The sequence below is a fragment of the Gekko japonicus genome, unplaced genomic scaffold (assembly GCF_001447785.1).
Source record: "Gekko japonicus isolate JY-2015 unplaced genomic scaffold, Gekko_japonicus_V1.1 scaffold1264, whole genome shotgun sequence".
NCBI lineage: Eukaryota > Metazoa > Chordata > Lepidosauria > Squamata > Gekkonidae > Gekko > Gekko japonicus.
In genome coordinates, this window is record NW_015162519.1 from 532889 (window position 1) to 547844 (window position 14956).

Below are 14956 nucleotides of genomic sequence, written 5' to 3' on the forward strand. Positions count from 1 at the left end.
TGAAAAAAGCCACTCTGAGCGGCATTAACCCCTCAAAGAAACTTATTCGTGCGTGTATTTTTCCCTAGCACTTGGAATACAAGCAGCTCAGGAAACTTTTTTTTTTTTCCAGGCAGGAGAAGAAAGAGTTAAGCTCTTAATCTAACCAGGCCATCCTCCTCCTTGAAAAGCCATCCCTGGCACTGCATTTGGAAAACAGCTGTTTAAAATGAGCACAGGCACGGGGGTGGGGGCAGAGAATTGTACGAGCAGCTTGCCCTGCACTGTGGACTCTGATCAGTGTACTGGTATGACACATGGACTCCACAGCTTCGAGGGAGCATTGCTGTGGACTCTGATCAGTGTACTGGTAGGACACACGTGTTTGCAAACCCTTAGCCATACACGGAAAGCATGCACCTTGTATGTGAATGGGTCCTAACATCAGAGAAAAATGGGTTACAGCAATGCAATGATGTGCTGATATCACCCTCTGCTGATACCCCCCTGTGCTTGATAGCACCTCTTTGCTTTAGGGCATTTGATACTTGCAAAGACAACGTACCTTTGCCCGGGTGCAGAAGGCCTCCTGCGCAGCCTTCTTGTTCTCGGCTTTGCCAACCCATGCAGCTAGAGCCGATGCCTGCAGGGCCCGTCCGTAGGAGAAAGTCAGCTTCCAAGGTTTTGGAAGGGGACACAGGTTGATGGCGTTGAGGTTGATGGAAGCCTCCTCTTCACTTTGGCCTCCAGAAAGGAAGCAGATCCCTGCAGGAAGGGGGGCAAGACAGAGCTGTCACAGTGGGGAGCAGTTAGAAATGAATTAACCATTAGGCCATGAATGCTATAGCGTATGGCCCAGTCAAACCAGAGTATCAGCAAGAGGTTGACTCTTATGGTTACTGTGCCTACTGCATAAGAGCTTAGATTCGCTGGAAGATCTCCATGGACAGAAGGGATTTCTCCTCAGTGGACCAGGATTTCCTTGCCTCTCTCCCTCCCGCAGCAGCCAAGATGCCTCCCCAAAATGTTTCTCTCGGGGAACAGGGGACCCCCAGGAATAGCATCAGGTAGGAGTCATCCCCTCCCTTCTATCCACAGAAATCTTCCCATGAATCCAAGTCTTTGACTGTAGCATAAACACTCAGTACCTGAGATCTTTGGTATGAGCAAGCCAAGGAAGGAGCAAGCCAAGGAAGAAACTAGCTATCTACAGTATAAATTTGTTTGCCACTCTTACAAAATCCTGGGGACTCAGATCATGGATATAAGTTGAAGCAGCATCCAACTGCAGTTCCCAGGAGTCTAGTGGAACCTTAAAGAATAATAATTGATTCCAGCCTGAACTATCAGGGAGACAGCCTGTAGTCCAGGCAATTTTATGGTGGAATAAAATTGTGTTATTCAATGATAAGTTGGAAACTGCTGCAGGAAGCATCATTATCAGCCAATTCACATGTCTTTCGGAAACTGATAAATGAGGCTACAGGGTCAAGAGGGAAGTCTACATGTCACATTGCTCCTTCCATGTGGGAACAACATTTTCATCAGTTGGGTTGTTGTTGTTTTGTTTCCATGTGGGAACAACATTTTCATCAGTCGGGGTTGTTGTTGTTTTTTTACCCCACCATTAATTCAAAAGCACAAGAGAAATATCAAGTTTAATTAAAGCATTAAAACATTGTAAGGCTCCTGGTCCAGACTTATACCCAGTCGAGCTTTTTAAGGCCAATCCAATGTGGTGGGCTAGGATTAGGGCTGCCAATTCCCCCCGGGGGGCGGATTTCTCCCCGCTATGGAGGCCCGATTTCCGCCACCGTGGAATCGTGCCCCAGGGGAAACCCCACCCCGGCGTCCACAGCCATTTGAGGGGAAAACATAGAGTTCCCCCGGGGCCCAATCCGCTGGCGGCAGGGAACAGGCCTCTGGGGCGGGGGTTTCCCCGCCCCCCGGTGGGACTTGGCAAGCCTATGCCCATGCAAATTCTCTGTAACAGCCTTTCAAGTCCTTCCATGTCAAATTATTTTTAAAAAGCAGATCTTCAGTGTGGAAAATTCATTACCCAGTATTTCAGAGAACAGAACAAGGGCCTGAATGCACATTACATTTTCCCCAGGTCCTTCAGGGCCATATGCGGTCAGACGTACACCTGGAGGAAGCCAATTCCTAGGTGTGTGGGGCCCAATTCAGACTGGAACCGTGGTACATGAGAAGAAAGGGCTTCCACCATCCCCCATACCATTTCCCTAACCCTAAATGGCCCCACAGAAGAACACTGTGTGCTCCATCAAAACATGTGGTGCTCCCGACTGGCCGAATAGCACCTTGGGGCTGTAGCCCCTTATTGCACACCCCAGTCCCAATGTGAATTGGGTCATACAAACCTGAGAACCAAGTTTCCCAGCATAGAACCTGGATGTGCACATGGACTGCATGGACCAAGGGAGGACTCCCATGCGGGAATGTAACAAAATGAGAAAGAGTGGTTGAAACCAAAGAATCGGTCCTTTTGCCAGCCACTCTGTCTTCGTGTGAGATACACGAGAGCTGCAAGCCCTGGAATGCTTTCCTGGGAATAGTGTGGAGAAACAAAATCCTTGAACAGAAGACTATAAGTGTTGATAAGTCCAAGGCAGTGGAGAATTACCAGGAACAGCAGCAGGGACAGTGCGACGGAGGGCTGTAACAGTCGCCATGGCCACCTCTTCAGAGGTATACTTCCTGGAACAAGCATGCCCCGCAGTCACCATGTTGGGCTTCAGCAGAGTTCCTTCCAGGTAGACGTGGTGATCAATCAGGGCCTTGTAAACAGCAGCCAACACCTAGGAAGCCATAAGAGGTTGGGGTGAAGGACTGAGACAGGACTACTTTGTTCTTTGTGTGGGCTTTACTGCTCTTAGTGTACGTACAGCTATCCTGATATAACTGAGGCCTGAACTGGGAAGAGAACTCACATTCCTTTATTGACTCATTTGACTGCATTGTTGATTTCTCAAAGTATTCTATAACTTCCCTCAAGAAGACTGCTTCCATAGCCACAAAAGGTACACACCATGTGTAAAATATACTGTGTGGTGAACAGGCCTTCTACAATGTACACATGCCTTCTGCACTGTAAAACAAAATAGTTCTAAACTGTCTTAAGCTACAGGTAAGGTTAAAAAAATGTTTAAGAAAATAGCAACAAGCAAAATGTTAATATTCCTGTACCTCAGCTTCCCTCTTTGTAGGCTATCTGGGAGTGAGCTGTGAAGCACAGATACATCATTTAGTTGTATGTTTACATATTTTGGACATATGTAACTAAATTAAATATGGAAGTAGTTTGTTGGCGGTTTGTATTTTTATTTTCATAGAAATAAAAATGTATATGTAGCTTGGTTCAAAAACTTATCAGTCCCGTTGAAGAAAGGAGTGCCAACTTACCTTTTCTGTCACATACTGACAGCGCTGGAGGTCATGGTCTCCATCAGGTAGGATCTCAGGTTCCACAATGGGGACTAGACCATGCTGAAGTCAAACAAGACAGAGCAGTGAATGGAAGTCTGCCTAGGGCAGATAGTCAGCTTTTACGGCTTATGAGTTTACAAGCGGCCATGAAAGGAGAACTGAATAGGCCTTAAACCCCCACCAGCCTCTCCAGTCAGAAGCACACTGAAACGTAGAGACCTCATACCTGTTGGCAGATACTGGCATAACGTGCCAATGTGTTGGCGTTTTCCTGGATGGCAAGAGGAGATGGAGTTGTATTTGTGATCTTCAGCACAGCGCGCCACTTGCCAAAATCTGCTCCGTCTTTCTTATACTGCGCACAGCGTTCAGCTAAGCCATCCAGACCTGCAGGGATGAAGAGGTGTCTTATGTACTGAAAGGCAGGAGACTATTATCAATACAAGGCTTTTATTAAGAACATTACTCAGCCTCTAATCTGACTCTGCGAAGAATGGCATCCAAACCTATACTGTTCCAAACTGAACTATATACAATGTAACTACTTTCATGAGGTCTGATTGGACCTAAGGGGCGCTTTCTGATAGGATACTTCGTAGGGCTTTAGGACCACTAGGAGGTCTTTATTACGCAGCCAATCACAACAGAGGAAACTAGGATACCTTAACACAAACCATAACTAAAACAGCTTAGAAATAACTCAGAACATAACAAGGTGTCTCCAAGTATCTTCTAGAAGCTTTGCAATGCAAGGCATAGGGGAATGGACTGGAAAGTGACCCAGCAGAAGCATTAGACATTACAGACATCAGCTGGTACTGCTGCAGCCCTGAATCCCTGCTTCAGGCAGAGGACAACTTCCTGTGTGGTTACTCCTTAACCCTAGCTGCGGTGTCAACATTTCCCCTTTCCCAAGCTCTTGTCCTTCCTGGGTGAAAAACATTTTGCTCTCAAGCCCCAGTTCCTCTGGACAAATCTCCCTCCCCCCAATTTAAAAGTCTTCCGAATCCTCTCACAGCAGCAATGCTGTTCGTCATCATTCCATGACTGATCCTTTTATTTCAGTTGCTAGAATATTTGTGAATGTTGTGATACAGCACAACAGGTCAGGTCAGCTATTTTTTTTTGGAGGGGGAGGCTCAAAGGCAAGTTGCAAGCTGGCAAGTTGCAAACCTTTGTAAGCTACCACACAGTACTGGCCTACATTTGTTTGGCACAGACTTTGGAAATGTTTGTCTAATAGTAAGGCGGCTGGCCCCCTGTCAGTCATGAAAGCAGCAAAACCAGGTCACCCGTAGACAAGGAAAGAATCTCCACATGTTCAGGGGATTGCTTACATATGCAGGAAAATCGGTCTCTGTAAATAAACAGAAAGAAAAGGAAAGTACCCCCCACCGTCCCTGATGAGTACTGAAAATGCTCCAGGAGGCATTGGAAGTTCACAGCAGTTCAAAGTTGGCTAAAGACTGAAAAGGGCAGAAAAGAAAAGAAAAATAGCATGCTCAAGATTCTGAGAGCTTATGGAATCCCGGAAAGAGAGAATTCCAAACTGTTCACACACACACAGTCTTCCATAGGACCCTGTATAATTTTGTTACTTTCTTGTACGGTCACAGAAGAAGATCACATAAAATTATCACTTGAACTACTGCATGACTCTTTAGACTTGCATTGTGACTAAGGGCCATCTTCAAGGTGCAGCAGGATCATCTCACCTTGAATGGTGGTTTCTCCATTAGTTCCTGCCAATGGGGCCGTGCCTTTATCCAGCTGTGGAAATATATTTTAAAAAACTACTGTTAGCAAAACACTGTCAGAAAAACTAGAGGAGATGTTATAGGATCTATATATACAAGCTATGGAGCAGAGGAACATAGGCAGCATTAATGTGTGCTTGACCTTGGTGATCTGCAAGATTCTACTGATGGGTGTGCATTAGCAACAGTCAGCCGAGTGACTCGACTAAATGGCCCCAACCAACGCAGCTCAAGATCCCAAGTTGTTCTAGGCCTCATCCTCTCTGTTCTCAAAGATAGGTCTATGCAGGGCATCCTCTTGCAATGGGATATACTAAGATAGGTTGGGAAATTCCACAGTTATCTTTGATAAAGATTCTGGACCACCACATCTTCAGGGACCATGAAGACATTTACCTTGATTCCAACCACTATGCCCTTATCCTTGATGACGGCTGGGAAGGGCTTTCCAGTACTGTCCTTCTGATAGAGGGTCTCATGGAAGAAAATAACTCCCCCAATTTGCTGGTTGATGGAGGAGTCTGAAGAAAATAGGATCTCACGGAAGGCACGGCGATTCTCTTCAGTGTTTTCTACTTTGATCCGCTGCAGCCTGTTACCCATAGTACCTGTGAAGAGCAGGGGAAAGTAATCGATAGCTCCTCAGTTTGCCTCCACTTCATAGTAACTTCATTTGCAAAAAGCTCAACTGAACTCAGCAGGAGAAGAGAGGCATGGTAACTCATTTAACCATGGCTAAAGGATTGTGATGAAGAAGCCTAATTAGTTGGGTGTAACTTTTAATTGTTAGCCCAAGCCCCCACTGGCCATGTAAAGATGGTACCCAGGCTAGGTTAGGGCCAAAGCTGGCATAAGGCAGATACAGCCTTCTCTTTGTGCAATGCCAGTCAGCCCAGCCATGTGCTCAGGACCGTCTCACTGACACAATCAGCTATCGCTTCAGATGCAGCCTCAAGAAGGCATGTATCTGTCATTGGAAAAGACAAGGTCTTAATCTCGTCACCCCGAGGGTGTCAACAGGCCTGCATTCCATTTCTATGTCCCATAATCACACTTCTGGACTTTGCACATCGATACGTGGACCACCCTGGCCACAGCCTATTGCTATTGTTTTCTCGAACGCCCAGCCAATAATGGAGCCAAGACTCTGCCCAATGCTTTACTAACAGAGGCTTTCCTTCCCCAACCATGGAATGCTTTTGTCCAAAACCCTTGTAGAGCCATTACCAGCCATCCCTGTCCATCATGGACCATTTCCCCATTGTGCCCACTATTTTCCCGTATCAGGACTCCAAACCCGGCCATCTTTCATTCGGTCTCCTAGGATGTGTACTGGCTGGATCCCCCATTCTTTTGGGCCTCCATCAGGCGTGCTTGCCAGCCAAGCAGTCTGCTTCTCCTCACCGTTGATGCCTCTCTTCAGGAAGGTAGCTATTACCCCCCCCTCTCAATGCTTCGCCCTCTTTTGTCACTGATCTCTTTAAGATCACTTCATCTCTTTATTTCCTAGCTTTCTGTGGGGGGGGGTTGATATTCCATTGATTAGCCGAGTGTATTAGGGTTATTTTCTTAATAAATTTCACAAAAGAGATCTCCTGTCATCTGTGCAGCTCTGAGAGGGTTCCAACCAATGTTCCCTCTAAGCTGTGGAGTCTTGTGAGCAAAAATTCTACTTTGTGAGCTACTGGCATTAAAGTTGTGAGCAGGTAATTTGGCTGCTGCATAAATTAGTCTGCTCTGGAGCCATCCTTCCTGAGCTAAGACAAAAATGTGTGAGCTGGAGGCTAAAAAACTGTGAGCTAGCTCACACTAACTCAGCTTAGAGGGAACACTGGTTCCGACTCTGGTATAGTTGGAGTGTGATCCCTAGCTTCTGCGCCTATTAAGCATACGGTCTCTGAGCTAATTTCCCCATCACAACTCAGACAGAGACCTGGTATCGTGGCTAACAATAGTTCTCATTGAATTTGGGAGGGAATATAAAACTGTGCTTAGGACTGCCACCTTCACAACCCTAGAATTACCTCTGTAGCGGCAGAAAAAGGAGTTAGAAAAGGTGTTCATGCAACACAATACGTACTGTGGACCTTTTACCCATGATCTACAAAGGACTGCATAAAGCCAGCATAGGCATTGGAAGAGCCCTATAATGTTTTTCCTGGAGTCAGGGCCTGTTTTCACAGTGATCTCAAAGTCACAGCTGCATGTGTCAAGTTACAGCTACTGTTAACCCATATGAAAGCAGACAATATCTGTCTTTTAGCATGCTGGCCAATAGTGGTGGCACTCACAGTTTGAAAGCCAGTGTATAGAGATTTTTGTGAGCGATATAGGTTGTCATATGATTGCCTCAGCGCATTGCTTTGGCAATTGGAAGTCAGCACATACAGCACATTCTCACAACCATCTCTTATTCTATATAATGGCTTGAGGAGGAGGAGGAGGAGGAGGAGGAGATTGGATTTATACCTCACCCTTCACTACCCGAAGGAGTCTCAGAGCAGCTTACAATCTCCTTCCCTTCCTCTCCCCACAACAGACACCCTGTGAGGTAGGTGGGGCTGAGAGAGCTCTGAGAGAATTTGTGACTGACCCAAGGTCACACCAGCAGCTGCATGTGGAGAAGTGGGGAATCAAACCCAGTTCTCCCAGAGTCCACCAGTCCTAACCACTACACCAAACTGGTGGTAAAGACAGTAACCTAAGAATGTCTCTTTCATGAGTCACCTAAATGAATTTCAGTGCCATAAAAGGGTCCAGGCATAAGTTCTCCAGGCTCAGAGCAAACGTCTTCCCCTCCTCCAATGCTTTGGGTGACCTTAAAAAACTGAACAAGTGTACTGGAATTACTGTTTCCTGCCCATAATGTTCTCTCAATCCCTTGTGCAATTCCAAAAACTAAAACTATAAATTCAGGCACATTATATAGTAAAGCCATTCCTGGACTATACCACTTGGGGTAAGCAATCGCATGCATTTTGAATTCCTCCTCACACAAAAATACTCCCTGCTCAAAGAAAGCTAGAACTAGGCTAGCCTGCTGTAAACCTGATACTTTCCTATGTGTAGAGGATGACTAATATAAAGGGGCATTCAAATGTACTCTCCATGCAGCCTGTAGTACACCCAGGAAGGTCTATACCACATGATACTATACGGCATGTTAGATTCAGGGTAGACAAAAGGAAGTACTTCTCTACTTAACAAAGAATTAAACTGTGGCATTCATTGTAAATGGATAGAGCAGTGGCCACTACCATAAGTTGCTTAAAAGGAGTTAGGCAGACTCAGGGAGGCGGATAAGTCCATCAGCGCATACTTAGCCATGGCCACTAAGGGGAACCTCTACACTGAAAGGCAGTACACCTCTGAATACCACTGCTTGGAGGCAATCTTAGGGAAAGCCTCAGCCTCTATGCTCTGCTGGGTCCCCCCCTTTTTGGCCATCCATGATAGCTCAGGGTGGCTACTGTGTGAAACAGGATGCTGGATTAAGTGGACCACTGGTCTGATCCAGCACAACACCTGTTATGCCGCGGAGCTGCATATGGAGCTTTAATTTTGAATTCTAGTATTCCTATAAATAGACCTGAACATGGACCTCAGCCTGCCTCTGAATGGCACGACTTCTTCTTGAATCGTGGTATCTGGAATATAGGCTTTATTTAATTTAGTTCATGTACTGAGATCAAAGATGCTTGAAAGAGGACAGGAGGGTGTTGACAGAGATCCAGCGACACTCACCCACAGATTCATCTGCAGCCAGGATTCCTTTGCCTGTGGCCACTATCCTCTGCGCTATGTCAGAGAGGGCCTTTTTCTGCTCCGAAGAGAGGGCCGGATACTGGTGGGTCATGATGGCTGAAAACAAATTAAAAAAAAAAATACAAACTTTAATAAGTTCAGTCCAATTCTTAACCATGTGACAATCATCATTCCAATAATAAAACAACGGACTATAACAATAATAGAGGCCAAATAAAACACTAAAGGATTCATTGTTGGGGTGCCAACCTCCAGGTGGTGCCTTGAGATCTCCCGCTAGTACAGTAGATCTTCAGACTACCAGGATCAGGCCCTCAAAGAGCAAACAGATCGTCCATTTAAACACTGGGTCAAAGTAACAAGCACGGCACCCTTAATTGCAGGCTCAGCAAAGTTCTCGGCAGCCACAGATCAGGGTGTTTATTCCTATCAGATCTTTCCTCCTCAGCTAACAACCCCCCTTGTTCACCCAGCTTTCTCAATGTTTGCGAAGTGTTGTTCCTCTGGCCTTTCAACTAATTCCTGGGATCTCAATCTGCCATACCTGCTCTTTTTGAGTACCCTGAATTACAACAGCGTCTTTGCCGTCCTCTGCAGTTCCTGATCCTGTCTCAGAGAGCAAATTAGATTCTTGTGTTATTTGCCAGCAACCACATTTAAGACAGAAGTGCTAGCCTGCTGCAGCCAAAACAGTAAAAGAGGCACCGTAAATACTAACAAATTGATTGTGGCCTAAGCTTTCATGAGCTGAGTTTAAGATGTGCTGGGCTACAGATCATGCTTGGATATTTGTAATGCTACAGCCCTGAATATTGTCTTTCTGGCAAAGTATCTCAGGGATCTAGAGGCTACCCCAAATAAGGAAAGCCCTCCTGCTACTGTACTGGTTCCTGTTCTGTTTTCTTTCCTTCATATGGTGTAGCTGCACTGTGCAGAAGGAGCTCAGACTAGTGCTCTGAGCTATTTACTTTGGAGAAGGCTTTCAGCGTGGCCCTGGCTGGGCAGGAACACCACGGGGCCAGCATTCGGTAGGTTCCGGTTCCGGCTTGGAGAGAGCAAGATACTGCTACACTCTGCTCACAAAGCTTTTTCTTTATTTTATTATCTCGACGTTTGGGGCAGCTTATCTTCTTAATCTCTTATTTTAACTAGTTTTTTATCTAGACGTGGAAGGGAGGGGAAATGGAAGGGATTTCCTGGGTTGTGTTTTGTCTGCGCTCTGCAGAGTGTTTTGTTTTTTTACTATTTTACCTAACTATTTAGTATTTATTTTAACCTATAAGTTCCCCATTAGTTTCTGGACCAGGAGTATAAGAGTTACAGGAGACAGTGTTTTATACCACTGGTATTTACACTCCTTGGGGCGTTATCTCATTATGTACATAAGGCTAACACTGAACGTGTGTTCAGTTGCTACATCTGCTCAGCATGATGTTTGAGTGGGGAGGAATTGAATAGTTAGTAACTGAATGATTGATTTTGGCAGGAGGATGAAGGGTTTTCTTCAGATTGGGCGAGATTGTTTTACCACCTGGTTTCTACTTTTTATAATTTATATAAATTAGTAAGAATGCTAAATAAGCTTGATGGAGAACTGGGTGGGAACACAATTGTGATGAGGAAGTTATTTACTCCTCATGTCGCCAGGGGTCATTTGGGGGGGGGACGCGGGGGGACGCCATCCCCCCGGGTGAGGTGCGGGAGGGCGGGGCCTGGAGCTCCCTGCTGGTGCCCGCTGGAGGTCGCTGCCTGCTGTGGGGAGGACACGTCAGGGGGTGTGGCATATGCTAATGAGTTATGCTAATGAGTCCCCCTAGCTCTTTTTCTACGAAATGACCCCTGCATGTCGCTATGTGACTTGTTTTCTGATCCTTGTAAGGAATAGGTTTATACACATTGATGGTCTCCAAGTTACAACGGGCCTCTATGATGACCTGAATGGACGTTTTACCATCAGCAGTGTTAATTGGACATTATTCAAGGATTCCCTATTCCAAAAGAATTTGCTCATGTCCTGTGGGAAAAACTGAGACCATAGCACATGTTGTATTTGACTGCCCATTGAGAGCTTAAGCTAGGAAGAAGTTTCTTTTGCCTTTATTTTCTCTAAGTCCAGAGTCTAGTACGACATAAAATCTAAGATTAGTTGGCTACTTTCAGATTCTGATTGCAATATTACCTTCTCTATGGCGAAGCTTTTTGCAACCCTGTATTGAGTGTATCCTTGCTCTGTTGTAGTCCACGTGGCTTTTAATAGCATAATTAAAATAAATGTTGGTGGAAAAGTAGTTTCCTAATACTGAAAGGAGGAGGCAGGTTGTGTACCTCAGCCACACAGAGTGGTATTAGCTTCAGTATGTCAGGGAATCCGGGATTAAACCCCATGCTCTGAAAGTAAAGTACCATGGGCCAGGAGCAGTCCAGAGGGGCCGTTTAAGAATCTGGGTAAAGGCTGATGCACAACTATTTTTAAGTCAACATGGCAAAACAGATTTCAGTTCCCAGCCTCATGGTCCAAACAAAGCCCCTCTGCTTTCAAACACCCTCAGTACAAATAATATACTCATTTTAGAGCAGATTCACTTTGTTGAGTTTTGCTATGATAGTGAGAAGAGCTTGTTTGCATGGAAATTACAGCCACGCTCCAATGCACACAACCGAGACTAAACACAACTAAATGCAGTAGACCTAACATCTCGATAAGCATGAGTCAGTATGTATCCCTGCAAGCCTGACAAATAAGGTTGCCAGGTCCCTCCTGGCCAGTGGTGGGGGATGAGGGGTAGGTAGGGTTGCCTGATCTAGGTTGGGAAACTCCTGGAGCTTTGGGGATGTAGCCTGGGGAGGACAGGGACCTCTGTTGGGTAGTATGCCATAGAGTCCACCCTCCAAAGAATCCATTTTCCCCAGGGGAACTGATCCCTGTTTTCTGGAGATGAGCTGTAATTCTGGGGGATCCTCAGATCCCACCTGGAGGCTGGCTTCCCTAGTTTATTTCAGATGAAACTGACCAGTTGTTGCTCCTTACACAGTATGCATTAGTGTGCCAAACCCGCTGTTTTGACAATGGGGGGGGGAGAGAGACATTAAAAATCATTTTGCATAAGTGCAATATCAAATAAATTGTCCACATGTGAAGGATTTCCGGATACAACAATAATTCCAGGATTCACCAGCTGTGAACCCCTACAGATGATGGCTGAACACTTTGATGCTACAGCAACATGCTGCTGATAGGCAAGTCACCACTGAAAAACATTTCAGCATCTTTGCTGTCTTGCTTTTTTCCAGAAGACGGGGAAACTTTCCAGAACAAGGCGACGTAAAGACTGGAGGCAGAGTGACAAGAGCTGGCCTGGTTGACCAGTGAGGGAAAACGGAGATTCTTTTTTAGGAGGGACCCAGGGAAGCAGAAGGGATATAATTAACTGGGGCCATATTCAGTTTTGAATGGAGGTGGGGGCAAGTCTGTGAAGCAATTGATGTCCTTACTAGTAGGGTTGCTAGCTCTGGGTTGGGAAATACCTAGAGATTTTGGGGTGGAGCCTGGAGAGGGCGGGGCTTGAGGAAGGGAGGGACCTCAGCCGGGTATAATGCCAGAGAGCCCACCCTCCAAAGAAGCCATTTTCTTCAGGGGAGACCTGATCTTGAGTGTGGATGTCAAATCGTAATAGCAGGAGATATCCAGGTGCCGTCTGGAGGTTGGCAACCCTACTTAGTTGGTGGGTGTGGCTTATAGTGTCTCTATTTTTTTTTAAGGCACCAGATACATTTGCATCCAAGAAGTCTGCTACATTCACATAAGATATGCTTTTGGCTGGCACTGCCATGCTTCATTATCCAAAAAGGAAATCTGCACGTTACTTAAGAGACTACATGTGCCGGTTGAGCAACATGTCTTAATAGGGTGAGGCCATGGCTCAGAGATACAGCTCCTTTTTTGGCTTTTGGCATAGAGAAAGTCTCAGATTCAGTTCCCCTCAGCTAAAAGGATCAGGTAGATGACATGAAAGACCTCCACCTGAAATCCTGGAGAATTTGCCAAGCAGAGTAGGCAGTGCTGACCTTGATAGATCCATAATGGCCGCCTGACTCAGTATAAGAGAGTTTCATGTGTAGTTCCTCAAAACCTACATAAGGCTGCCAGCTGGGCATAGGCCATTATGTCTTGTCCCTTGAATTATTATTTTTTTAATTAAGGATTAATCAAACAAGCCATGGAAGCTTTTCATTGTGTGGAGCCAAAACAACATCACATAATGCCTTGCAGATTAAAATATTATTTATTTGTTTGTTTGTTGGATTTCTATACCGCCCTTCCAAAGGCTCAGGGCGGTTCACAGGCGGCAAAGCCGGAATCTAAAATACAATAAAACATACAATAAAATACAATATTTAACCCCAAAAACCATCCTATAACACGGTGCTACATCATTCAACCAAGATGGGAATAACCATCCAGCTTTGGTGGCCAGCTATCTCAGTAGCGTCTCAGTAGTACTCAGTACTCAGTGTTAAAGGGAGAGGCTAAAGGCACCAGCTGAAAGTTGAGAACCGCTCAGCACTTGAAGTCTCGTAAGTAATAGACGGTGCAAGGGTGCGCACCTTGGCTGCACGATGAAACCAAAGCCCAAATCAACACATCCAAAAATAACAGAACTCCATCCAGGATATAAAAGTATTAGCAGCTGATTACTGGAGGGTACAGTAGGAACGTGACTCACATGTCTTTGTCTTGTACCACGGCCCATCTGTGTGGCCCCCTGCTTGTGGGTGAAAGGGCCAGACACAATACCAGCGCAATCTTCTGCACCAGTGAGAACAGTACATCTCCCAAATCCTATTTTTATTGTTTTTTAAAAACTCAATAACCATAGTTATCTGTTTCTTTATTTTAAAATATTCCCCTTACATAGTTCTCAGAAAACGAGTTTTTCAAATCTAGAAAAAGCGGTATCACTCTGCAGAAACGTTCGTGGCATCATCCCAAGAGACGTCAGTGGCTTCTTAACCAAATAAAGATGTTTGCCTTATTCAGTCTCTGGCAGAGAACCAACAGGACACAGGGGTGTCTTGTCAACAGTGGGAGCATTTAATCTTCCCTCTTGGCTTGGAAGGGAAAAGAAAAAGGAGAAAAATCTCCACTGCCATCAGCACAAAGGTTGCCTTCTGTTAATATTCCAACCTGTTGCGGCCAAAGGGCAGGAGGATGGGGGAGGGGGGAATTGGGAAGATTTCAACATTGTTGGTACATTGGTCATATCAGGGCACCTCTAAAGCATGGGGTGTTGGTGGGGGATGCAGCAGGGATGGGGGGGGTTGCAACCTTCACCTTGATTTTTCAGATCCTACAATTGATTAAACTACCTTCTTTTCTACAGGGACTTTGGATTACATTGCTGGTGCTTGAAAGGTCTGATGTAGCGATGATGCTGTGACCTTTTTTCCTTGTGCATTTCATTCTGTGTTTCGTATTGATTTTATGCAGCGTAATATGATGTTCTGTAAACTGCCTCCAGGGACCAGAAACTTCAAAAGATAGCATAGAATCACACCAAATAAACTCCTAGTAACGGGCCATCGTTCTGTAGACTTGCAAGACATTGATCTCTAAACGTCAGCTACACAGTGCCATCAATTAAGTGTATACACATTCCACACACACACACCCTTTGGTTCATTCATTTAAAATGGATCTTTATTGATTTTTTTTTCATTAGCCCCCTTTCCTCTTTGCTCCCTCAGTTACTGGGCAGGCAGCATCTGGGCAGTAATGGGTGGTTGTAGGCAGGGCTTTTTTTGTAGAAAAAGCCCAGCAGGAACTCATTAGCATAATAGGCCACACCCAACAGCAGAAACTCATTAGCGTATTAGGCCACACCCCTGACAGCACAGCTCATTGGCATATTAGGCCACACCCCCATGTTACCAGAAGTGTGGTCATCCAGCCACACCCACCTTTTGCTTCTTATTCTGTTTACCTTGTTTGTTGTCCAAACCCAGGGCTT

At 45.4% G+C, this 14956-nt stretch overlaps 1 protein-coding gene across 1 annotated transcript in view; it reads right to left on the reverse strand.

The window, feature by feature from the left end:
- ALDOB (aldolase, fructose-bisphosphate B) overlaps positions 1-9039 on the reverse strand; it is a 10415-nt gene extending 1376 nt beyond the window's left edge. Inside the window, exons 1-7 of the mRNA XM_015406215.1 lie at positions 8928-9039; positions 5580-5791; positions 5142-5196; positions 3653-3813; positions 3403-3486; positions 2624-2798; positions 545-744 (exon numbers count right to left, since the gene is read on the reverse strand). Of these exons, the coding sequence (XP_015261701.1) occupies positions 545-744; positions 2624-2798; positions 3403-3486; positions 3653-3813; positions 5142-5196; positions 5580-5791; positions 8928-9039 (999 nt within the window). The remainder of the gene's footprint in view (positions 1-544; positions 745-2623; positions 2799-3402; positions 3487-3652; positions 3814-5141; positions 5197-5579; positions 5792-8927) is intronic.
- Between the last annotated feature and the right edge of the window lie 5917 nt (positions 9040-14956).